Raw genomic sequence first — 26150 nt, 5'->3', positions numbered from 1 at the left:
CTTTTAAAGGCCTGGGTTCAGGCAGTTCTGCTCTACTGAAAACTTAGCTTCAAGCTGTAACTTAGCTGATACATTGTTCACTAAAATGTATTGAGCAGCTGTGTCTCTAGGGAAAATCTGGAAAAGGAAAAAGGCCAGTATTTTCTCCATTATAATAAACTAAAAATAATCCTCAGCTTGACAAGGCTATTCTTAATAAAGCGAAATATGCCAAACTGGCAATTCAGAATCAGTATATAGCTCAGCTAAAGGAAAACCTATAGATCCTTGAGGTTATTGGAATATGTTAATTTCACATATTGATTAGGTTAATTTCACATATTGATATTTCAGGATCTTAGAGGTGGCAGAGGGTTTCATGTAGTTCATGTGTGAGCATGTCATCCAGTGTAACTAGAAAAGTATTTGCAGAACAGAAATTTTCAGGGACTGATGCACAACCTCAATCAGTCACTGGCCAGCTCAATCCCTAATCCTGTTTTTGTGGTGAATGGCATTGCACTTGGAGTTTAGTGGTGAACACACTTGTACTTGCAGTGGAGTGACAGGCTCCACTGAAGGAGCTCTCAGAACTGGAAATTGAATCTATCTACTTACCCAAGAATTGGTTCCTCCAGAGGGATCACTTGAGATGTTGCAATGGTAAACATTTCCATGGTATTTCAGGTTTTCTTTAGGGTGAAATGTATTCAATTGGAACTCAATATGTGCAATACTTTCAGTCTCGGTGACAATCATCTCACTATTGACAAATGTGGAAAAAAAAAAAACAAACCCAAAAAACAGTTGAAAGTTCAGTCATATGGAAACAAAGACCAGAATAAAAGGGTAAAAATGGTGTATGCGAAAACAGGATTAAAGACAGCATCTTCAGTTTCCTTGTTTTTTTTAATATTCCATGTTTCCCCAGTAAAGCTTTAATAAAAGAGGTGTAATCAACAAAGACTGATGTCCTCCTGCTAAGACAGAGGAGGAGCTTTGTCTCAGTGTTTTGCCATGTTTCTGTCTGCAGGCAGTTTGATAGGAAGTACTTGATTACTTGAGACTTGTCGTGCAGAAGTCCTGCCTTTGTTTGCTTCACCAAGTATCTGTGCATGTGCTGAGGAACTCCAGCATGAAGCCTCTGAGTAAATAAAAAACTGGTAAAAGTCCAGCGTTAATTAAAAGGTGCCCAGCCTTTCCAAGGAACTAGTTTCTTTGCAGCACTGTTAATTAATCCATTATGTGGCAACATAAAACTAAAATAGTGTGCTCACTGCTCTCAAATGCCTCTTTAGAATGACTACATCTTTGCAGCATCCTTGTGAAGTAGGTATTACACACACAGCAGCTTATGTTTGGGCAGTCTGTGGCAAAAGGATGAAATGAACTTCAAAGCAAACAGCTGCATAGTGGTTAATGACATGCACCCTTCTGGAGGAGACAATGAAGTTGTAGCTGTGTGTAACCTTCCAGCTCCAGCTTTCTTTGGAGATGGGGTTACTCAGAAAAGAGATCATACATAAAACATGTTTTAGCATTCCCCCTCCTTCAGAATCTAAATCCTGCACAGAGCTGAACAAAACCTGGGCTGTCAGCATCAAACTAACTCACACAATAGCAGCAATAGGTGACAGCAGCACCAGTGCAGTGACCATCCCTCTCTCCTGGGCACTGGTGAGGCACCTCAAGTGCTGTGTCCAGTTTTGGGTCCCTCACAACAAACAAGATACTGAGGGGCTGGAGTGTGTCCAGAGAAGGGCAGCTGGGGAAGGGTCTGGAGCACAAGTCTGTTACTGTTTTCAAGTCTGATAAGGAACAGCTGAAGGTGCTGAGGTTGTTCAGTCTGGAGAACAGCAGGCTCGGGTGTGACCTTCCTGCTCTCTACAACTCCCTGACAGGAGGATGGAGCCAGGTGGGGGTAGGGCTCTTGTCCCATTGGAACCAGCAAGAGAACAAAAGGAAATGGCCTCAAGCTGTGGCAGGGGAAGTTTAGATTGGATATTAGGAAAAAATTCTTCAGTAAAATGTGGGCAGGCATTGGAATAGGCTGTCCATGGAAATGGTGGAATCACTATCCCTGGAAGTGTTCAAAAAGGTGTGTGGATGTGTCACTTGGGGTTTAATGGTGAGCACAGTGGTGCTGGGATAATGGTTGGACTTGATTTTAGATGTCTTTTCCAATCTTAATGATTCTATGAGTCTATTAAAAACATGTTAAAAATTGTCCTTTTTAGGAGAAACTGCTCAGCATCATGATGTGTATTTTTAAACACATATGTACACTGGTGAGGCTGAACATCAGAGCCTGCCACTGTCACTCCAGAGAGCAGACCGGCTGGTAGCTGTTGAATCCTCCCTATTTTGGAGAACCATACCGACCCAGAAGAGATCAGAAATCAAGGAAATCTAGGTCTATAATTAGTTTTACCTCATTTGGACAGAGCTGGTGTACCATATGTAATATGGGATCAGTAAAATCAGTGAATAAAAAGTGTAATTCCTTTACATGTTACAATGCTTTTTAAATGAACTGTTTCTTGCTAGTTACTGTTTTTTGTTTGTTTCTAGGAGAGAAAAAAAAACCCCAACAACAAAACCCTCTTAAACTTCCTTTAGTTGACTATAGAGCACTTGAACTTCATTTTCTGTTAGGTATGCTACCTTTCAGAGTCTTTATTTGCTCCATCAGTTAACAGCTTCTTGACTTGTATTTTGCAATTGCATCCCAGGGCTTTTTCAGAAGGAGTCAGCAGAGCAATGCCACGTACTCGTGTCCTCGGCAGAAGAACTGTCTGATCGACCGGACCAGTCGGAACCGCTGCCAACACTGTCGCTTACAGAAATGCCTTGCTGTGGGGATGTCTCGGGATGGTAAGCTCTGCTCACTTGGGGCCTACCTGCAAAAAGTAAAATAACATCTAGTGTGATGGATGGTAAACCAAAAAACACAGCATTTATATGCTAATCGAGCTGATAGTTGAGATGATCAAGTGATTTTTAGATATTGCTATGTATTTCTCTACATATGTTATGTGTTTTTAGATGTTGCTATATATTCATGTAAATACATATAAATCAGGCATGTACAAAGTTCTTGGGTTTATCTTTTTTCCTACTTATCTACTATAGTTCCCAGTTAAGAGCTTTGTCTCCGGTCATTTCTTGAAGATGCAGTTTTTTTGTCTAATGTTAATACTTCTTCTATGTGTTCATTCCAATTTAAGTGACCTCCTGTAGTTGCAAGTAGCACTGCCTGCTGCATGGGTGCAGAACAGAACTGCTTCACAGTATCAACAGAAGTTAAATGTGTGTATAATGCATAATTGAAAAACTGCAAAGAGAAAAATAATGCCGTGCTTTTTCAAAGATAGAATTTTGAAGAAAAGATGTTCCAGTGCTGTTAATATTAAGCTCAAAATTGCAGCTCGAGTAGTGACGAAAGCCGCCTCTGCCAAACGGCCACTTATGTAATTCAGTCAGAACTGGCTTTGCAGCTGAGACTTGCACGCCTCCCCCACAGATGGAACAGAGCTGCCACCGCTTACCCAATTTGAAGCTCTGACTCAGTCTTTTCCCCTGCCACAGAGACAGCAGTGCTGCATGTTCTACAAATACATACACATTACTCTAGGTACATGGGGCTGGATCAAGGAGATTGTTTCCAGATTACATTTGCTTCTTGAACTACATTGTCTTCAATTTTTTCATTGGCCATGAAGCTAAAAACCTGAAACAGTTGATCATGTAATGACTAGTTCCTCCAACAAGTTTGCTTTTCTGTAAGAAGGGCAGAACGCACTAGTCACCTTTCTAAAGGATGAGGCTTTTACAGCTGATACAGGTCCTTGAAATCACATGCTGCGTCCTTGGGAATTCCCTGGATGCTGCAAACCAGTTGCTGCTGGCTTACAGCTAATAGTTAAAGTCATAGTAATGTTGTGGAGAGAAATACACACATGCACTTGTGTGCACACACACAGAGATTTAACAATTCTTCATCTACTAAACATTCTTGCTTGTCACAGTGGCACTGAAAGCAGGTTTGGCAGCTCTTCCCACACGCTTTAGTCCCAGTCTCAGCAAAGCTTGCAATTGATACACTGCACTAGACCCCATGTGCTGGCAGCATGCTCTAGGTTCACTCTGCAGTGTGAATGTACAGTGCTGCAGCTGGGCAGTTGTCTCAGGCCAACAGCTTCTGGTTTAGCTTCTACTTTTCTAGGTAGGGTCTGAATGCTGAAGAGATAGATCCGCCAACCTCAGCAGACATACAAGAGAAAATCTTTTCAGTACAGAGGTAGAAAGTTAATGGATTAAACTAAACCAGTGGCTTCTAATGGTCCATTTCAGTGGCTTATCAAGACAGTCCTTTAAAGAGCAGGTGCTTCAGCTGTGTATCTATAGCTGACAAGTGGTTCTTAGGTCTGCCCATCCTGCCCATTCAGGGTTTGTGCTGTGTCCTTCCATGTGGTGTTTAGAGACAAAACAATTAAAGGCAGTGGTGGCTGTGTAGAAATGTAATCTATTGTGTATCTGTATTTCAGCTGTAAAGTTTGGTCGAATGTCAAAAAAGCAGAGGGACAGCCTGTACGCCGAGGTGCAGAAACACCGAATGCAGCAGCAGCAGCGGGATCACCAGCAGCAGCCAGGAGAGGCAGAACCACTCACACCAACATACAATATCACCACCAATGGGTTAACAGAGCTGCATGACGACCTCAGTAATTACATTGATGGGCATACCCCTGAAGGTAGCAAAGCAGACTCTGCAGTTAGCAGCTTCTACTTAGACATACAGCCTTCTCCAGATCAGTCGGGTCTTGATATTAATGGAATCAAACCAGAACCAATATGTGACTACACACCAGCATCGGGCTTCTTCCCTTATTGTTCTTTTACAAATGGGGAGACCTCTCCAACTGTGTCCATGGCAGAATTAGGTAATAAGAGAGAAAAGCTTCCATTGTAATTGTCTTAACAGTACGCTTTGGATTAAAGTGACACATGTAGCCAGGTGATAGCGAGAATGCTGCTTCAGTGGAGCTGTGGGCATGTATGGGCATTCTTGTGTGAAGAGCACAAGAGCACAACCCTCATCTCGGGGCACACGGGGAGCTCCTTACTGGGTCTGGACTGAAGCTCACAGTCCTGTGGTTGATCAGCTCTACCAATGTTGCTTTTGCTTTCAGTCCTTGCAATAGAACCCTTAGAATACTGATTAAGAAGCTAATTTTTAGTGCTGAGAAAACAGACAGGGTGTTTCTTTATTTGCAGATTATTTATTAACAATTTATCTCCCTTTTCATTACCTCAGTACTTTTATTTCCAGCAAAAAGTGATGAGGCTGATTTTCTTCTGCTCTTTACCTGAGAAAAGCACCAGGCTAATCTGAGGGCAGTTCTTTTCACTGGTTGAACAGGATCTGGCCCCAAATACTGAAAGAAAGTTTTGAATGTAGCAAGTTTTGATAATTTCTGTAAGATCCTTATAACAACCACATTAATTAGCACATTTTAGTTTAAACTCTTCCCTGAATGATTACACTTAGGGCTGAATTCCACAAGTATGACTTGTCAACAGCTGAGACTGGAGTTAGAGTGTGGTGTGTGAACTGCTTATAAACAAAGTGGAACAGGACATTAAAGAAGTGGTTTCATGATTCTATTACTTATGTAAGCAGCCAGGCATTTAAAACTGATTTTGCTTGCTTAAGCAACATTTGTTCTAATTACTTTGTTACAAAAACCTAAAAATAGTTTGAAAAATCGGGTATTCCACATCACAATTTTGTGTGGTTTATTTTATTTTATGTTCTTTTTAGAAATTTTGCAGAGAGGAAGGCACAAGAAGCTTACTTTTTAATGTCCTTATGTTATAGAATGCTGTTCTCTGCAATGTAATATGTCCTGACAGCCAAAATAGTGTTTCTGGCTTGAGTTCAAATAATTTCAGATAGGTAAAAATGAGAAGAAAGAGTCGGGACAAAGGCAATGCTACCAGCTTTGTCTAAGCCAAATGATTCTTAATTTTCTCATGCAAGGTATTAAAAACATCTGCATTAAACCCACAGAAAAAAGAAAGGGTTTTTCATTTGTAGGCTGGGTGTTGAGTTTAGGACACTGGCCTAAACTAAGTTTGTCTTATTGCTTACCTTTATTTACACAGTGCTTCGTTTAAACCCTGCACAGCATGGTTTGGGTGCCCAGCATTGACGTTACTAACAATGTTTGAAGAATGTTTGTCTGCCAGACGAAGGTTTCAATTTAGAAAGGTGTGGCTGTTCAATGAAAGTATTTAGGTGTGTGCTGAAACACAGTCCCGAAGTGAGGTGGAGGTTTGTGAATAGCACGGGAGTATTTCACCTCCTGTATACTGCAAGGGCACAGGGCTCATGCTGTCAGCTGCAGCTACCAAGAACAAGTGTTTTAACTACACACTTGTTAAAAAAAAACAAACCAATTGCTCTAAAATACATCAAAGGTATGGGGACAAGTAAAGTATAAATTACCTTGTGTTCTACCTTACAGATTGCTCAGGTAGCACATATAATCTGATTTTGCCTCATCTGTATGTTAAAGACTTTTCAGGTAGTATCTTACATCAATCTACTGATGAATTAAGCACGAAAATAAACAGACTGATTGCTCCAGCAGTTCAGTTTGTGAAGAGATGGGTTTGGTCATGACCAAACAAAGACAATTTCACAGAAGACCCAACACTGCAGACCCTCAGAATACCTCCATGTTGTAGTAACCACCCTTCCTGTTTTGTTTGAGCCTTTCTTTTCAAGCAGAATTGTGCGATAAGTCCCCAGGCCTCTACTTGCCACATGCTAAAATAGGAGAACTGGCTCACCTGAAGGGTCAGGATAGAAAAGAGAATGACAAAGTAAAAATGGAACTCAGCTGTCTAAATTCCATTCAGGCTTTTGAAGGTGTCCTAAAGGTTTATGGAACCGAGTTTTATTAATAAATGTAAATCTGCCCTATAGGTCTTTTAGTCAAGTATAGCAGCAGGAAATAATTTTATTTGGAATTCAAACATCATATGGAAATTTTAAATTGTAAAACTAGGTGATTACTCTAAAGCTGAGGGGAAAAAAACCCCTAGTGTTAGTGATCTTTTACTGTGTTATCTTGATAATCTGGATTCTCCAGTTGATGCATTTTTCCTGATTTTTTTTTTTTTGTGATATGAGGGTAAGGGGAAAAAAAAGACACTTTTCCCACCCACGCAGCCTCATGGGACGAGTCCTGCTTGAGAGAGTGCTAGATAGAGGTTATAACTATATTTCTCTATTGGAAAGCCTTGGCACTGGCAGCTCTTCCTGGCTGGCGGTGCGGCTCTGTCCCTGTCCCTGACAGCGTCTGCGTTCAGCACGGCTGTGCCCTCACTCGAGGTGTCCATCACCCTGCTTCTCCCCATAGTTTCCTGTGGCTGTACTCCGTGGTGTATCTCCGAGCCCGGGTGTCCAGTGACGGCTGTGACCCAGCGGGTTCCGTGTGCCCCTTGTCGCACAACCCGCTTTGCCTCGATTTCCCAGTCGTGGGTCGCTGGCGCCCAGCGCTGCGCGTGCGCCGCGCGCCCTCTGCCGGCAGCTCCGGGCACGGCCGCGGGCTCGGCCGGGCGTTAAATGGCTGCGTTTTTCCGCAGCCCATTCCAAGGAGACTCCAATTAAAGCAGTTTTCTCTCTCAGCTCACCCTCTCCCCTCCCCCTGTTGCAACTGAAATATGCGAGCTTTTCTCGTGTCTGAAGGTACAGCTTTGCATTTTTAACGTGCGTCGCTTTCTGCTCTTTCTTTTAGAACATCTTGCACAGAATATTTCCAAGTCACACATGGAAACTTGCCAGTACTTGAGAGAGGAGTTACAGCAGATAACATGGCAAACTTTTCTGCAGGAAGAAATTGAGAACTATCAGAACAAGGTATAAAACATGCCAAGCAACGGCATGGTTTCTTTAAAGCATGGTATTTCCATAACACACTGCAAAATTCACTTTTTCACTGCTTTATCTTTACTATCAGGAATGTGTATTTCTGTGTGTTTTCAAAAAAAAATAATACACTAGAATAAAAAGCAGCAAGATGGTCAGGGTCCTTTGCATTTGTGATTTTTACGAGTATAGGAAAAGGCAATGCCATTCTCCTGAAATCTGTCTCTGAAAAAGAGGGATAGGAAACAATAGGAATTTTCTTCCATCCTAATTGGCATGCTGTTTTCTTTTCTTAATTTGTAATCTCCTGGATCAACAACAACAAAAGCTGAAGCCACCAAATTCTGTTGTTACATGCTGTGTTTTGTTTTCAGTTTATAAACACAGAACTCGATCAGATTTTCAGCCTTCAGGGTTCACTGTAATCCTGATTCATGCTCCAGTTGTCCCTCAGTGTTTGGGTTTTACCTGTGGACTAGCAGCACAGTGCTGCCATGCCACCAGGGTATTGTAAGATCTAATCAATGTTATTTCCAACATGCCTTCCATCCACAAACTACTACCAATTGGCTACTTTTGGAAAATGGCCTTGGGAAGCACTGCTGAAGCACACTGTTCTTTGAACATATTTTTTCATTTTCCCAGAAAAATATTTAACCTTTAGGAATATAATTTTTTTCTACTTAGGTGATTTCATTCTGCATTATTATCAACATTGGAAAAACTCACTACTTGCATGCCTTCTTTATGTTGTTAACAAGATGATCTTCACATATGAATGTCTTTATAGGTATCCTTCTGAAGATGAGCTAAGTTGATAATTTACATTCAGTACAAAATAGAGAAGATGATAGATAAAATATGATCATGCCTTGCTGATGTAAACTGGCATTTTATTTTCATGCAGTGAATAAAATTCCCACTGAATTGACCAGAATCATTACACTTTGACATTTTTGGCTTATGAAATAAAAATACTCTAACCTGGATCTCTTCTGACATGACTGAAGAAGTCTTCCATAGTTGCATTGTCACTCATCCACGTGATGCCTTGGCTTTGAGGTCAATTCTCCTTGTCTTATAAGCAGACTGTAGCCAGGAGTGCTGGAGAGAATTCACTCCATCGTGCTGTTGTTTTGTTGTTGGCTTTTTTTAGCTCAGTTTTACTTTCTGGCAATGAGCTTTCCAAAGTTTGGTTAGTAATTTTTGAATTTCTCTTCTCTCTCAAACAGCAAAGGGAGGTAATGTGGCAGTTATGCGCAGTCAAAATAACAGAAGCTATACAGTATGTAGTGGAATTTGCCAAACGCATTGATGGCTTTATGGAACTGTGTCAAAATGATCAAATTGTGCTTTTAAAAGCAGGTATGTGGGTCAGTTTTAAGGTCTGCTTCTATTAGTTTTACCTGAGGAAGGTGTTACACGTATACACTGGTTGCATACACGTATATTTATATATAGTACAATGATAATTTCAAATTAAATAAGAGAAAACCTTGCAAATTGTCTGTCTTTGAAGTAACATCATCTTAGTTTTTCTGGGGAGAAGGAGTTCAAGTCTACCTATTAAATTTTCATTATGGACAAAGGGAGCAATGAGTGCATTAAAATGTAAAAGTTGGATTAATTTTTTTTTATTTTGGATTGCTAATAGTGAATATTTCAAGGTAAAAATACTGAGTGTTCTATGCAAGATCATGCAGAAGTAATGCAAGTTACAAATACTGGACTAAGTTGTCAAGGTTTTGTGAAAATAAATTTAAATGAGCAGCTTTGGCTTCAGAGACTTCATTACTCTAAAAACATTAGTAGAGTTTATTAGCATTAACTAAGTTGCTTTAGCAACAACTTCTAAAGGGGTTTATGGGAATTCTTTTAATTCTACCAGCAAACTAAACTATGCTCTGTTACACCACAGCAAACTACTACTCTACTCAATTGATAATGAATGCAGAGCATTATTTTTAAATCCTCACTTGCTCTTTGCAACTGAAGTCTCTCCTTCTGTAGTCAAACATACATTGTTTCTGTTTTAGGGTCTTTAGAGGTTGTGTTCATCAGAATGTGCCGTGCCTTTGACTCCCAGAACAACACAGTCTACTTTGATGGCAAGTATGCTAGCCCAGAGGTTTTCAAGTCCTTAGGTAAGGAAATGTCAAATGTTGTCTTAAAAAAAAAAACAAAACAAAACAAAAAAAAACCCAAAAAAACAAAAAAAAAACCCCCAGAATAAAAATAGTAAGATGGAAAAGCAAGGGGAAACAGCTGCTTTGAAAAATCAGTCTATAGTATTCAAATCAAAGAGTTCTGGAACTCAAACTGCTGTTTTGTAAGCAGTCATGCTGGCTCTGTTTGAGGCCAAGCTGATTTCAGGAGGTAAAACAGCTTAACTCTGTGCAGTTAAGGATTGTTGGTGTTGAAGTTCAGCATTTTGATTAGGGTAGAGCAGTTTGAACTCACTTGTTGAGAACAGAAGCCCAGATTTCATATCTAATGTAACACTTCATATATCCTGTTGGAAAAGGCAGCAGATTTTAAGCTAATTTTGGATATACTGACGTTACTGCTTTGAAGATGTTAATGGTGTTTTAAAATGTACCAAGTCCAGTTATTTGTAGGTAAAATACTATAAATCTTTTTTTTTTTTAATTAAACCACATACCATTTTGAATTCTTTTTGCCATGTATTTTTGTTAATTTAAAAGGATGTATTGACTGGGTATAGATTTGGGCTGTAAGCCATTCTGGAGGGCAGAGAAAATATATTAGCGGAGAATGCTGGACTATCACTGAAGCATTCTCTGCCTTTCTAAAACACCTCAAGGTACAAGGTCAGAGTGCAAACAATTTTGGGCTCCAAGGAAATATAACTTGGATTTGTTACCAGCTGTATCCATAAGTTTCAGCTGGGGGGGCTGAGGAAAACCCTCTTCTCTCAGGTTGTGATGCCCTTTAGAGCAGGACTCACTTTTAAAGAATGTGTACCTGCATGTGTGACAGCAGCAGTAACCTGAATAACACCTGTGTGAGCAAGAGAATGGATAGAAGGAGACAGAGTTCCTCTTCTGCATGAACCGTGTTCAATCAGACCTTGGCTTCTCCCTTTGCTTCCTGCATGTCCCTTGTGTGCCTCTCTCTTCCCCCACTCCATGTGCTCAATAGTCTTAAAATGAGAACTTCCTAAGTCCACATTTTGAGCCTCCAGTTCACACTGATGTGACAAAATTCCATTTAGAACAGAAACAAAGATAAACCAGTTTCAAGCTTGGAAATAAATGGCTTGAGATTTATCCGTATTTACCCCACAAGAACCTAATATAGAAAAGATGCAGTGTGCAAAACCTTCAGTCTTGGGTGCCAGGATGTGGGAGCTGGGGACTTGTGGGAGTGGGGTGGTAGTACTCTCAAGGATGAGTGAGATCTCACTGCCGTCACTTCACAGTCCTTAAGGAGAAGACCATTCACCTGTGAAGTGTTTCACATCTCATCTCCATCAGAAGAAGTCAGCAACTCTGTAGCCCTGAAGTAGTTTCAAACAATGTAACAAGAGCTATATCTTCTTTTTGGCAGGTTGTGAAGACTTCATTAGCTTTGTGTTTGAATTTGGAAAAAGTTTATGTTCTATGCACCTGACAGAAGATGAGATAGCTTTGTTTTCTGCGTTTGTTTTAATGTCAGCAGGTAAGAGATGAAGCTTTCCTCTAGGTTTATTTAGTAGAGGTTGTTTATAATTTGATGTCTTTTTAATGATAACGATAGGATTATCAGATACTGTGGAAATGTCATCATCTTTTTGAGTGTCTCCTTCAACAAAATTTTTACTTGAATAAACACACTAAAACTATGAATTTAGGAACAGATTTGTTAAATTGGAAATCCTAATCTAAGCCCGTGTTTTCCATATTTTCACCTTGTTGAGGATTTGGCTTCTTTGCAAAGTCTTAAATGCATGTGAGTGAAACCTGTGGGCCAGTCCTGGAGAGACATGCAGTTACAGAACTCCCATAGTCAGCTTCCCATGTGTGTGAGTTTGCAGCTGCAGCACAACAGAAAACTTCAGGTGTTGCCATTTTAGTGTGGTACAAAGATACCAATGTAATTTAGGTATCTGTCCCCACTGAGAATTATGCCAGACATCCAAGTCACCCCAAGTCTGCCATGCCTGTAGCTAAAATAAGTTAATAATCACAGCTAGATGTGCACAGTGTGCTCCAGGTTCTGGAAAGGCTTCTTAGGTCAGGTGGACATAGTGGACTCAGGAGTGGTGATGGAAGTGGTGGTCTGTTAGCAATGGTGGGTTTATTTAGTCTATGGGTCCATTGAGTCTATCATAAATAACGTTCTCATGCTGTTGGCCAGACAGGACAGTGTGTTAGTCGTGTGTCTTAGCAAGCCACAGAACCCTGCAGTTCTGTCACACAGGGAATGTAGCAGCTACTACTACTTGTCTGCCAGGAAGTTGAGCTGCTTTTTTTGTTAGTAGCTGAGTCTTTGCATCTGATTTTTCTGTAAGTCACTGAAGATCTTAGCAAGAAGATCCTCTCCAACTACTTACTGGTTATAGGATCTAATAATTTCCCAGTAAAAAGTTGCTAGCCTCATTTTGTAAACACCCTGCATTTTACAGCTTTTGTTAGCAAATGAATAATAGATCTTACTCAGATACATTGCTCTCTCCTAATTAAGGGCTTTATAAAAGTAACTTTTAAGTGCGTCTAATAAACGCATTTCAAAACCCATTAATTTTGAAACCCATTTTCTATATGAAAGTATATAACAAGTGGAAGGAAGGTTGCAAGCAGGAAAGATGAATCTGTAACAGACTTAGTACTTCCTGGAGCGCTGTGAATCGTGTGTAGTACTAGAGGTTTTAACTCCATTTATATTCAGATCGCTCATGGCTTCAGGAGAAAGTAAAAATTGAAAAACTCCAACAGAAGATCCAGCTAGCACTTCAGCACGTCCTACAGAAGAACCACCGAGAAGATGGAATTCTAACAAAGGTAAGAATTACCCTGAGCCATGCCATGTGACTGTGAAAGAATGGCTTCTTCTGAACACTGCCCTGATTATGGGGTAAAAGCTCTTACACAGTTAATTTGTTATTTATAAAGCCAGAATTCTTTGTTCAAAATCAAGCTGCTCAGCTGACACTATTTACTAAAACCTAGAAGAGCTGAAATGATGATATACTAGGAACAAGGTTGATAATGGTCTGAAAGGAAGTATTTTTGTATGGAGCTTCATGAAAAGTGATGAAGGTTTTTATCGTAGCTCTCCTACACAACACTCCTGCCACACAGAATACTATTTCAGTGCTACGACATGCATGCCTTAATCCTTGTGGCATCTCTGCCTGCATGACAATTAAGTTGTTACAACATGCAATATGCAAACTAAACTTGTTTTTCAGACTTCCACGAGAAATTCCCCACACAGCCTTTTTCTCAGTTCTTCCAAATACTGATGCCTAGGAAAAAGAGGCACTACCTACCATTATCTAAAGTTTGTTCATGTAATTTCTCAGAAATGGAGAAGTGGTGGGTTGTTACAAGTAAATCTGAAGAACTGGGGCAAGATGGGCACTTCTGCCTTGCAGAGGTAGTTCCTTTTACAGCTCTGCACAGCCAGAAAGCTTATGCTTTCACACCACAGAATGAGTTACAATAGAAGCAGGATGGTCCAGCCCAGGCTCTGCAGATTTTCTTCATTTCTGAACCTAGCTCATGTAATTCTTCTCTCTAAGTATATAAAGGTATACTTAGGATGCCTTTGTTGGAAGAAAGTCTTCCATGTGCTTTGATACAAGTACTTTAGTCAGTAACTTCAGGAGTATCCCAGTGGTATTTTTGAAGTACGTATTTTTCACCTTATTTGGCTAATCTATTGCATTGCCAGTTCCCTTCATAAAATTCACAGTTAGTTTAAAAAGCAGTTGGGATTGCCATCTTCCAAGAGGATGGTTTAATGGATGAAGATCAGCCCTAAAACACTTGTTTATCAATCCCCCAAGGAAACCTCATGCCACATTTTCCTAGGAACCTAAAAAAGATTATTTCACAAATAGCTGTGAGTCCATGACTTAAATACCTTTAGAAAACATCCATGACTGTGCATCTGAAATGCCCTTGTAAAGGTAAAAAATTTGGTTTGGGAGAGCTTTAATCCTTACAGCAAGATTGGGCGGCCTGGTTCCATGTATGACCGTATGACTTGTGTTCATTTTTTTACAGTTAATATGCAAAGTGTCTACTTTAAGAGCACTGTGTGGACGACATACAGAAAAGCTTATGGCATTTAAAGCAATATACCCAGACATTGTGCGACTTCATTTTCCTCCACTTTACAAGGAGTTGTTCACTTCAGAGTTTGAGCCAGCAATGCAAATTGATGGGTAAACGTATCACCTAAGCACCTCTAGAATGTCTGAAGTACAAACATTAAAACAAAAGAAAGGAAAAAAAAAGGAAAAAAAAAAAGAAAGAAAACCAAGACACTTTATATGGCCCTGCACAGACCTAGGGAGCCAACACACTGCACATCTCTTGGCGGTCGGGGTCAGGCGAAGGATGGGAAACAATGAAACAAAGTTGAACTTGTTTTTCTCATGCATATGATTTCCATTATGCCTACAAATATGGACCCTTTTTCTGTCTCAACTTCTCAATCCTTGACCTCTGTTTACACAGACTGAGGGTACTAATGTCAGAAGGTTGTTTTCTCCTGTAGTTCACTGCCCAGACTTTTGACAGAACAATCAATTTGTTGGTCAGAACAGAGTCCACCTAGTAATCAGCGACTGGTGTGCGTTGCAGAGATTTCAGCATCAGTTTGCACAACTTGCTCATTGTTTCATGAAGGACAATTTTTTTTCACCTACCACTGTTTGCCAGTAGACAGAACGGCATGAAAAGGGTCCATAGCAATAGCAACAATAGCATTATAATATATTACAGGGTAAATGGGCATGAAGACTATATATAGCAAAAGAGATATTGTTTATATATTGTTTTAATTAATATAAAATGTAGTTACTGGTATAGCTTTTCTTGTTGAATTGATAAGGCACTTTCATTTTGCACCTTTTTCTTTAAATTAAATGCTAGCGTGTTCATTGTTGTGTTGCATGTGCACCAGAAATTCAAGTTTAACTGAAAAAGGTTTGGCAGGTACTGGTACATTGGGAGGTATTTATGCTGCTGTTTTCCATGTTACTTTTAAAGAGAGGCTGGTCATATCCTGAAATGGTTACAGATTTTTTTAAAGAGTTGAAAATAACGACAATTTTCTACATTAAAATAATTTTTCAGAAGTCAAATTCAAAGGTACTTTTATTTTCAAATCTTTCAAACCTGGACGTTTCAAATTACATGCCTAAATTCTGGTTTAGGTGTATGAGTCAAAAGCCTCATTTTCAAAGGTGCTGAGTTTCCGCTGTCAGAGTTAAACTAATTAATTACAAATCATTTACAAATTAGTGACACAGCATCTTTGAAAATCAGACTATTAAATAGTGTACTTCTGCCCACCATAAATCCAGGTTTGAAAGTATTTACTCAAGTCTGTATCTACAGTAAAAGTATGTGTGTATGACATGTCTGAGGAAAAGTAATTTTTATACGTAATATTACATACTTTTGTACTCCATATCGTAAACAATGCCTTCAAACTCCAAGCTGTAGCCTATCCAAATCCATAGGTTTGTCTTTGACTTCACTGAGATGAGACACACTGCCCATAGTTTTTCCAGCAGTTCAGTTTCAGAGAGCTGAGCAGAGAAGTTTGTTGCTCTCCTTGTTTAAAAAGACGCACTTTAAAGTTGATCAGATGGGGACAGACTAACAAAGGAAGGGCACACTGTTGCTAGAAAGCATTGGTTTGTACTTGGTACAAGCCTGGAAGTCATTAATAACAGAAATCTGCATTCTGTAATTCTGATTCCTGTACTGCATAACCAACCAATAAGCAAATCTTGCAGTGTTATTAATTAGCATTCCCTTCAGGAAGAATTCTGTCTCTGAGCAAAGCTGACAGTAAATGTAGTTCTGAAGGAAGCAGATTCACATAATCGACATCACAAATTAAACTGTGGCTGTTTAAGCCAGAGGTGTATAATTGGGTTCGGATGAGATGAAGATGCATAACTGGATGCCCTGTAGGCCAACACAAATGCAGTTTCTGATGAAGTACCTAAGAAAAAGCTGGGAACTTCAAAAAAGGAGAAGGAATGAGACAGAATGTACCCTACTGGTTTAATTTCTAAGGGTAAACAATCTCTCATATATGTTATGGTTGCTGTGAAATAACAAGTGAATAGAAGCACACTGAAGCCTAAGTGTTTTAAAAAGGAGAATCAGGTCAGTGGGTTCTTATTAGCAAAGTATAAGTTTATTCTATGATTTGAACATGTTTCCTTTGGGGTCAAATTGAGACATTTATCTATGACCCTGATGAAAAATGTTCCAGTCTAGCACATCAGGGAGGGCTACAGCTATCACTCATCTCTAGGGTTTGAAAGGGGAGCAAGAAGAGAGCATCATGCTTACTCCTCAGAGCAGTGCCCTGGAGTGTGGGAGGGGAACACCTGCAACACTGTGAGCACTGGGATGAAGGCAGGAGAGGGCTTTTGGAAAAAGCCCACAGAGCTATCTTTTTCCTGCTCCATCCTTCCTGCTCCCAAAGAGATGGCTCACAGCCCAGCACATGCTCTCTCCACTCCCACTGAAACACTTTTCCTAGGATCATTGTTTACTTTATTGGAGTAACTGGCACGATATGGTACTTGCATTCTAATGTGTGTTCCTATTTTTGAAGCAACCCTTTTAACTAACAAATGTTTTCTGAATGTGACCAGCCTTAGGTGCTAGTCCTGTAAAGATCAACTAAACTTAATCTCAGTGTCAACTAATGAATAATGAAGTAAGACCTGTACTTTTTTAGAGAGCAAGATGCAACTCCTACTTCTGACAATATGTAGACTACCAGGCAAAATATTTGGGGATTAGTTTTCAGTCACATCCTGTTCTTCCCTTTTCATGATGGCTATTAGTACTTTACCAGGCATCTAGGTGCCAGTGGTTTTGTTTGGAATCTGTTTAGTATATTTACACTCATAAGTCATTGACAATACAATTTTTGGAGCATTTACTAATAAAATACATAACGATAACAAGGTTTCAAATAGGGCCTTAGCTGAAAGTCATCTTCCTGGCCAGAAAGTACTGTCATTTGAGTTTGTGGGAGCTCATGTGTACTAGGACCTTGTTAAATCAGGCTGAACATACACACCCCAAGTAACTGCTTTCCTGATCAGTGAACAGCCACTTGGCAACACAGTGTAATTTTTGAGTTCTTTTTCATGGTGAGGACAAAGAAGGGATCCAGCACAGCAGACGTGCTGTTAAGACATCTGTTGCCAAGGAGGTTTTAGTGAAAGGGGACTCAGAATAACGCCAGAGTGGCTGGTCAGAGATGGCCATGTAAGACCCCAGCACAGCAGAGGAAACTGTTTGCAGAGGAAACACCCTCTGCAAAATCCCTGTGACTGTGGCCTGCTGTCATGTGATCTGCCAGTTAAGAATCACTGGAGGTCAATGGATATTCCCATGAGTATTTTGATAATCTGCCCAGTTCACTACAAATAAAGACACTAGGATAGCAGAACATAGTATTTTAAGTTTTGATGACCTGGTCCTTAGAGTCTGCAAAGATATTTTCCTTGGGAGTTATATCTATCCCTGGAGATGTTTTCTGGCTTTCTAGGAAGAGCTAGTAGACTGTACTGTCATCTGGAACCACCCTAATATATGTCTTCACCTCCAGCGTTGTTTGACGTATGGAATTAGGTAAAAAGGGAGGCTGTTTTTAAGTTTGGTTGTTCTTTATTAGCTTATCTATCTTAGTGTGGATACCAAGATATCTGTGTATGTGCACCTGTGTGTGTGTGAGAGAGTCCATTGTGTGCGCACATGAGTGTATGTGTGGGACGTGTGAGTGGCTGCTTCTAGGCTGTTAAGTGTCAATGGAATAAAGAAAATGTATTCAAAATACTTAAGTCAAAAATAGAAGGTGGAAAAAAGATTTATTCTATACAAAGCCTTGTCTGGACCACTTTAGAGAGACTTCTATTTTTTTAACCCTTCTATAAATGTTTGATGGCACTTGAAATATTCCTGCAATAAAATGTGATTTGTGTAAACATTAAAAAAAAAAGATTTTGTAATGTGAAACAATGAAAGAAAGTAATGTAATTTTTCTAAAAAACAAAAAAAAAAAAACCACAAACGAACGAACTTTGTATTATTTTCTTGATGGAATTTGTCTATTTGTCTTTGGAAAACTTTTTATTTCATTGAATGTGCCATAGTAGAGGTGTGTTTTTCTTTTTCTTTCTTTTTTGTTTTGGTTTTTTTTTTTTTTTTTACATTTTAGATTAAAGGAATAGCTGTGTTCCGACATTCCAAAATGCAAGATGACATAGCAGTCATGATTAAAAGGTTTGATTAGTAAGCTTCAATCATTGTTGCTTTTTTTGCACATGTTCTTCATTCCTCTACAGTGCAATATGTACATAGAGCACTTGCGGGTGTAACCTTGATCCCTCAGGGAAAAATACATATTTGTACAGGATTTTTCTTTTTTTTGCCTTTTTTCTTTTCTTTCCTTTTTTTTCTTTTTTCTTTTTTTTTTTTTTTTTGCTAAGGAATGTCGATTGAATCACTTGTCTGTTGTTGAGGGGCAGCCAGATAATAATCCTAAACCACTGTCACAAAACATTGATTGTTTAAATTTTGTGCCCTTTTATTATTTAAAAAAGAAAAATAAAAGTTATTTTCTGACAGTTCTTTGTGCTGATTGGTGAAGAAAAGGGTAAATAGATAAGCACCTTATGATTGACTTAACTGTGAATGACAATCCATCTCGTTATCAACAAGAGACGCCCTATCATTTTGGAGCTGGGGTTATGAGTCAGAAACTAATGTGCTCAGGGATCTTCTAAAACTCTTCAACAGGGTGGCCAGTACTGCTGGTGGAACAAATTACTTTTTAAAAATATGCTAGTATTTCTTCCCTGCCCCCAGGCACAAGAGAACTGGATTTTTTTTTTAACTAAATGCTCTACGCGTGCCTCATTCTCTTTCTCACTTTTGCAGTAGAGCTGCTTTTTGGTCGGTATTTTGCTCAAAACAAAAGTACTCCAAACAGCGCAAAGATTTTGCAATTATATTTTAGAAAATAAATGCTGACCCACTAAATAAATAATTGAAATTCATTTCAATACCCTCTGGACATTTTTATAATGACAGGACTACTTTTCCAGCCGAAATTCAGTGTTCGGCAATAGAAAATGGCTTTTTAGTATTTAAATTATTGTCAAAGAAAATGAATCCGTTTATGAGAGTACAGTAAGAATGAAAAGGTCATAAAGTTTCAGCAGTGAAGTCACATAGAAAGGAACACAGATCTGCAGGAATACAAGAACAACACTTCACATGTTGTCTGTCATTGTTGCAGATGTTTCATGGTAAAGCAAATATCTGACTGGAAAGAAACACTGAGGCTGAAGACATTTTCATACCTAGTACATCAAATACAGCAATTCCAAGTGATTTTACAATGGCACCAAAACCCAGCAGTGTTTAGGAAGTCTCCCAGTCCCAAACCATAGGATGCTGGAAGCCTGTCCCAATTAGTCTTGTTTTATGGCTTCACATTATTTTGAAAAGGCAAGTAGAGAGGCAAATAAAACAACTACGAACAAAATGAGCAAGACTTCAAGACTTTGGTTATGTTGGCAAGAGAGCGAATTTGATTTCTCCATCAAATCTGTCTGTCTGCTTGCAGAAAGCCACAGTTTCCCAGTATCTTTGGGGGTTTTTTTCATGGGTATTACAGCTTCCAGTTGGTTACTTTAGATTGCTTAATAAATAGGGAAACGGTAGTTTTGGTTTCACAAGCTGACAGTCGAGTTTAGCTTGGAATGGCTTTCCAAGGCAGACAAGTGCTTAGCAAGTGTGATCAGCTGGTATTCTGGCATCTTCTGTAGAACAAAATTCCTAGTGCTGATTCACAATGGACCCTATTCTTTACATACTTGCATATCAATTAAACATACTCTTAGAATGGACAATCTCTATAAGATGTTTTAACTGTGTAGTGGGATGATCCAAGCATTACAATATCTTTTTTTGGATTGGCATAGACAGTCCCCAGTCTGTACTTGATGAACAAAACAGGTTACACAGTATAAGCTGTGCAAACGTGTATTTTTCTCCCCTAGACATTCCTAAACTCCCCTATGTAGATAGACCTATTAATATAAATATCAGAAACAGCACTTAATATACAGTATCCAAAAATAAGCAATTTTCTCTTGAGTATTCATTGTATGAAATTCTACCTGTGCTAGCTGATTCAGATTGCACAGAACATCTTTATTTTCTTTGCTGGAGAAATATAACTATTAGAATTATTTTTAATTATTAATACTAATATTTATTACTTTTAAAGTTTCATCCATTAATATATTTGAATATTAGCCTCTTACTTTCTTTTTGTTTAAATATTCCTGTCAGTAAATAATTTGGTGGAAATGAGGGCAAATGCAGACAGATACCAAATACAACAACAAAAAGAAAAGTTTTAAAATGTAAATGAGTATTTATTTAAAAATCCTTGCAGTGTGTGCTTTAATTCTAGTACTGTGATAATGGCTTGCTACATAATGCTAAGTCACTGGACTTGAGGGGAAAAATACATAACATAATATACAGTCTATCTTTGGAACTTTATTCAGGTACTAAATAGAATTTTAACATCAAAACAGAAGCTGTATTCTACCTTTTCCATATGTAATGTTGCTGTTTGTCTTTTTTTTTTTTTTGCCTTTATCATTGGTAGAATATAGCAATAACTTTATAGCAATAAGTAGGCTATCCAAATAAGAAACAAAACATGATAAAGGCTTCAGATCAATACTCATAGGTTCACTTCTTCTGCCACAATATTCACTTGTGTGTCTTCCCTCATAATCTTGTTACTTCTTCAAGCTGAACTTCACAATCAAGTTGTTAAACTTGATGTGTGACATCACACTTTTTGTTAACATCTGCATGTTTTCAGTGTTCATATGTCCTATGTATACTTGTGTTCCTATTTAGTGTTTCTCAAGGTTTCTGAAAGCACAATCTCTGTGAGCTATATTTCTGCACAGGGCTCTTCTCTGTGTTGGAATTAACTTACGTTTCCTGGGGCAGGGAGTGTGAATCAGCTGGAATTACTGGCAGCATTTCCTAACTGAGGGAACCAAGCTGCTGCTGGTTCCTCGGAACTGTCCGGCCACTGCAAACGCAAACTGCAGACCTCTGCCGGCTCTTGCAGCTCCTCCAGGCCGTGGGGCTGAGCTGCAGCTCCCGAGTTCCCTGCCCAGTGTGCTCCCACAGCCAGCACAAGTGTGTGCTCCGCGCTGGAGAACCTGCACTTCACAAAGAACCGAGCTGGGTGTGCCTGGCAGGGCGTTTTGATCATAACCTAAACACTTGGGCAGTGTTCAAACAACCAGTTGTGACTTTCGGTTTGAGAAACACTACCCTAAATTACCCCACAAAGTCTTAATGTAGATGCACAAACTTTACAGGAACTTACAATCTGTAATGCTATCTATATCTAATGCAGAGAATTCATAAGCAATACAGTGAATTTTATTTCACAAAAAGGCATACGTACTGTACACCTTTTTAAATCCAAAATGTTCCTCATTTCTACATTGATTTAGAAACAAGTTACAGAACAGTGGTCAATATTTGAAGTATTAGGACATTAACTGGCTGCTTCTTTATATGTAACTGTATTGTCTGCCTGCTCCTTTTCTGGAGATGTGTTTTTGTATTGGATGTTTGGGCCAATGGGAGGCTTCAAGCTACAATGTATTTTCCCAGATTAAATATATTTAACATATGACAAACCCCAGACAAGGCTTTTTAAAATGTATAAAGAACTGCAGTGTTAGGTGGTTTATTTGCAAACTGTTTTCAATGTTGTCCATTTTTATGGCACCTTTAACAATATTCTTGTTTCCAAAGTACAAAAAAAAGGTTAAAAATATTCTAGCCATAACTGAATGTCAAGCAATAAAAACAAATGACTTTTTGTGCATAGATTTAAAAGAAATACAAGTTTTAGACATCTGCATGTAAATGCAATCTCTTGTTTACTGCTTTCTTAAACTTGAGCAACTGATTCCTTATTTTACTACTAATTTAAGGACTTGTAATGGCCTGTAAACATTTTATCTTGCTCTATTCTTTCAACTCTAACTTTGTCTCTGCTTTGGAGTCATAATATTTAATGTTGTTCTGCTCACCTCTATACAGTTAACTTTTTGCTTTCATTCTGTATAGATAAAATTATACTATAAACAGCCTACACAGTGCAAATATTTATCTGTTTATCAAATACCACATTATGCTGTATAATATCTGTTTTACTATATAATCTATTTTAGACATAGCTGTTTAGAACTAGAGTGTGCTATTTTTGTGTTTTTCTGATGTGTGGTGCTAGATAAGTTACTTTTGTGAACAAAAACAAACCCCTTTTATTCCTAGACAATACCACCTTTGGGTCTTGTTAATTTCACTGAGTATAACTATATATAAATATATATATTTGTGTATATATATATATACACCAACATATGCCCAACAAGTACCTGTATCAGAGTACAAGATTTGGGACATGGTTTTCTCTTTAAATGCATAGTGTCATTATATAAATTATTCTATAGTATATTTAATAAGGAGAAAATTACTTCACCGGTACAGATACTTGATATCAAATGTAGAATTTTTTTCTACATTATTAACATTATTAATTATTAACGTTATTAAAAATGTTCTGTCCACCTTGTTATCCTTTTGGTTACTAAAACAGTCTGCCTGTATTGTATCAAAAAAAGAGAAAAACATCTAATCTGCCAGTATAAAGTAATTACAATATGCTGTCTGTCTGAAAGGGAGGTAGTTATTTGGCTTGTTGGGAGAATTCTGTCCTGTTGCATCAGAAATTTATAGATGTTATTCTGCTGGGTGCCTTCCTCCCTCCTCACTTTAAATAGGATCTGTACACACTCAAACTGCGGATGTTACTGGGCCATGCCTACACACTTAACTCCAGTTACTGTAAATAGGAATGTTCTGTCAATCTGCCGTGATAGATGGATGGCTAACTTCAGTCCCTGGATATGCTTTATACACCATGCATACATATCCAAGGACAGCCAGTAGCAACTAAAGTTAATTAAGACGTGGAATTTGCAACGTTTTGTCAGGTATGGGGGTTTTGTTTTTATTTTTTCATGTATACCTTAATTTACGTAGTCATATACCCTTCAAAGTATTCCTATCCCCTGTTCCTTTCATTCTAGATATTGTTTTCATGTTCATTCTTAAAAACTGATGGATATCAAATATCTAACTAAGGAGGTAATTAACCTTTTAAATATTTATTAGAATTTTTCTGTAATATTACTGAATTTATAAGATCTTTAGCAAAGATTTTTGAGCAATTTATTAATAACAATGTTTCTGTTTACTGCACTTTTTGATAATAGAAGGTAGTGAATTTTAAAGCCATGGTTCTTGGCTTCCATGCACTGCTTTTATACCCTCAATCCAAGGAATATATATATATAAATAATTTTTTTTAAACAGCAAACATACTGTTGACCTAAAAACAAAAACAAACTTTACTGCACCATGGGTATATTTTCATAAGTGGAATGTTTAACTGCAAACACTATCAGGACAATTATAAAAACCTCTTGAAGCTACAATCTTATTTAAATATAAGCCATGACAATTTTGTTTTCCCTTCTTGATTTAAGTCACCTTTTGATATTTTCAAAGAGAAAAGGACTCACTCTTAAATTTGTATGTACCAACCTATACGTAATGCCAGGAACACATTCTCCCTACTGTTTTAATAGTTTGATATATTTATGCAAAACCATTTGGTTAACATTTATCCTCCCTCTTTACTAAGTGTTCAACATACCAACGCCAGAATAAATGCTGATTACAAATATACATCAGATTGAAGATTAAGCACAGAGACTTAAAAACCTCGTTGAGTGATATGCTCAAATTTCTGTAAATACACACAAGTTTAAATGCAATTATACTGTACATGTAAATATGTGCTGTCTGTTATGTGTACAGTATGTATAAATTCCTTTTCTAGCCACAATAAAATGTAAGCCATCAAGAGGAATACTAAAGTGGTATTGTACTAAACCTTTGCTAATGATCTTTACCCAATCACTTCACTTTTCCCTTCCATGGACCTTTCCAGCTCACTCTTACAATAGCCTGCTTATATTCAAGTTTGTTATTTTACTCAGTCCCGAAAAAAGTATTTTGATTCATTTTGTAAATATGACTGTAAAAATAAGAGATTTAATGTTGTCTTTTAAATACTCCAATTTTCATTCTAATATGAATGTTGTTATATTGTACTTAGAAACTGTACCTTTAATATTACATTACCTTTATTAAGTGCATTGAACACATCGATTTTAGATGTGCTTTATGTACTGTTATCCTGTAATAAAACTTCAGCTTCTAATGGAAAAATCTGTCTTAATTTTTTGTCAGTAGCATATCGCTTGTTTTTCTGAACTGTGGTTTATTATATTTATTTACTAAGGAATGCACTAATACAAAATTAGGCTACACGTATATAAGAGCTATTTTAGCAGGTACATCATGTTAGGTTCAGCAGCAGAGAAACAAGATGACCCCCAAACACTTTTTAAGCTCCCTATTTGGCTAACAAGAGCTTTAAACCTTCTCAGAATGAATGTGGCTTCCCTCTCCTTGAAGGTGTCTTCTCGAAATCACAGTTCACTACATCCAGTGCAAAATACAAGAAATCTGGCACAAGGCCCTCCCAGTGACTCTCGCTGCAGAAATACTACTTCGGGTCAGACCTAAATGACCATTTGGGTATCAAAATTGAAGTTTTAGTACAGTTTAGGTGTCGAAAGTCAAAGGTGCAACTCCCCTCTGCTGTGCTAACTTTGGGAGCACCTGAATGTGTCAGCAGCATGCTTGGTCTTAAGACTTCAGGCATGTGAAATTCTCCTTCTGCACTTACTCAGAGATGCCTCAGTCTTGACAGAGCTTTTAACAGTCAGTATTTATATGCCTGACAATGATCCAGATATAGATTCTAGATATAGATTCATCTTTGAAACACTGTATCTGGAAGCAGCTTTCACCTACAGATCAACTCTACAAAAAAAGTAGTGGAAGTGGTAACTCTTAGAACTGTAGCACTAAGCAGTGCCATGTGTTCTAGTGCAGCTCCATGTCTACAGCAGTCAAGACACTGAAAACACAGATTTAATTTCCTTATCCTCAGGACATGATTCCTGCCCTGTCTGACCAGTCACAGCAGAGTTCCTAACCACCAAGATACAGGTTAGGGAACAGCTTTATAAAGAACTGTAGAGTTTAGTATAAAACACAGGAATTTTTCTGAAATGAGAGTGAGGACTCCCTCCTGTGCCTGCCGATAAGGAAAGTTAAATTGTATGTTAGGAGGTGGTGGTTTTGACCTCTGATTATTTCACAGAACCGCAGAAGTGTTGAGGGTGGCAGGGACTTCCAGAGGTCACAAGCAAGGCCTCCTTGAGCTGTTTGCCCAGGACCATGCCTTGATTTTGAGTATTTCCAAGAATGGTGACTCCACAACCTCCCTGGGCAACCTGTGCCAGTGTTTTGTCACCCTCACAGTGGAAACGTGTTTCCTGATGTTCATGTTTATGTCATGGAAGTACAAAGATCACCAGCAGAAAGTAGCACTGTTTTATAACAAAAGCCAAACGGATACTGCAGGTTTTAAGAGATGCAGCCTGAAGTAGGATTTAAGCTGCCACATTCACCAAGATAAGCCTTATCACTCAGCTGTGTAACTGTAAACCATACCTGGGTTGGGAAGTAAGATCACTCCTTACAAGGGGGAAGTTCCAGGGCTGGCTCTGGGTGGGTCTATCCCGTAGGATAGAAAACCTTTCTGCTTCTCTAAGATAAACAAATCAAGAGGGCAGAATTAAAATCATTGCCCTTAAAACTGATCTGCAAGCAAGCTAAAGATGCCCTTGTTGGTGGGTTTGGAAACCATTCGAAATCACTGCTGTGTTTTCATGTATTTGTGTAACAGTGCCCAGTTT

The 26150-nt window shown here is 38.5% G+C and overlaps 1 protein-coding gene and 1 long non-coding RNA gene across 10 annotated transcripts in view; one reads left to right on the top strand and one right to left on the bottom strand.

Moving 5' to 3' along the window:
* RORA (RAR related orphan receptor A) overlaps positions 1-24549 on the top strand; it is a 351708-nt gene extending 327159 nt beyond the window's left edge. For 3 of the 4 annotated variants that reach the window (XM_085070846.1, XM_085070847.1, XM_085070848.1), the window contains 8 exons: positions 2712-2853; positions 4527-4922; positions 7788-7909; positions 9151-9283; positions 9955-10062; positions 11489-11599; positions 12809-12921; positions 14152-24549. In XM_085070846.1, coding sequence (XP_084926972.1) covers positions 2712-2853; positions 4527-4922; positions 7788-7909; positions 9151-9283; positions 9955-10062; positions 11489-11599; positions 12809-12921; positions 14152-14316 — 1290 coding nt within the window. In that variant the 3' untranslated portion in view covers positions 14317-24549. The remainder of the gene's footprint in view (positions 1-2711; positions 2854-4526; positions 4923-7787; positions 7910-9150; positions 9284-9954; positions 10063-11488; positions 11600-12808; positions 12922-14151) is intronic. The other variant, XM_085070849.1, reaches the window with a different exon arrangement.
* LOC146432818 (uncharacterized) overlaps positions 1-26150 on the bottom strand; it is a 65141-nt gene that overhangs the window by 38430 nt on the left and 561 nt on the right. For 5 of the 6 annotated variants that reach the window (XR_014854336.1, XR_014854335.1, XR_014854331.1 and 2 more), the window contains exons 2-4: positions 25906-26001; positions 2644-2879; positions 598-742 (exon numbers count right to left, since the gene is read on the bottom strand). This is a non-coding gene — a long non-coding RNA (uncharacterized LOC146432818). Of the gene's footprint in view, positions 1-593; positions 743-2643; positions 2880-25905; positions 26002-26150 lie in introns of all 6 variants that reach the window. The other variant, XR_014854333.1, reaches the window with a different exon arrangement.

This window comes from Lichenostomus cassidix, chromosome 10, assembly GCF_008360975.1.
Source record: "Lichenostomus cassidix isolate B80296 chromosome 10, HeHo_3.0, whole genome shotgun sequence".
Lineage (NCBI taxonomy): Eukaryota > Metazoa > Chordata > Aves > Passeriformes > Meliphagidae > Lichenostomus > Lichenostomus cassidix.
Note: the sequence above shows the minus strand (reverse complement) of the source record. Positions and strands in the feature narration are given on the sequence as shown.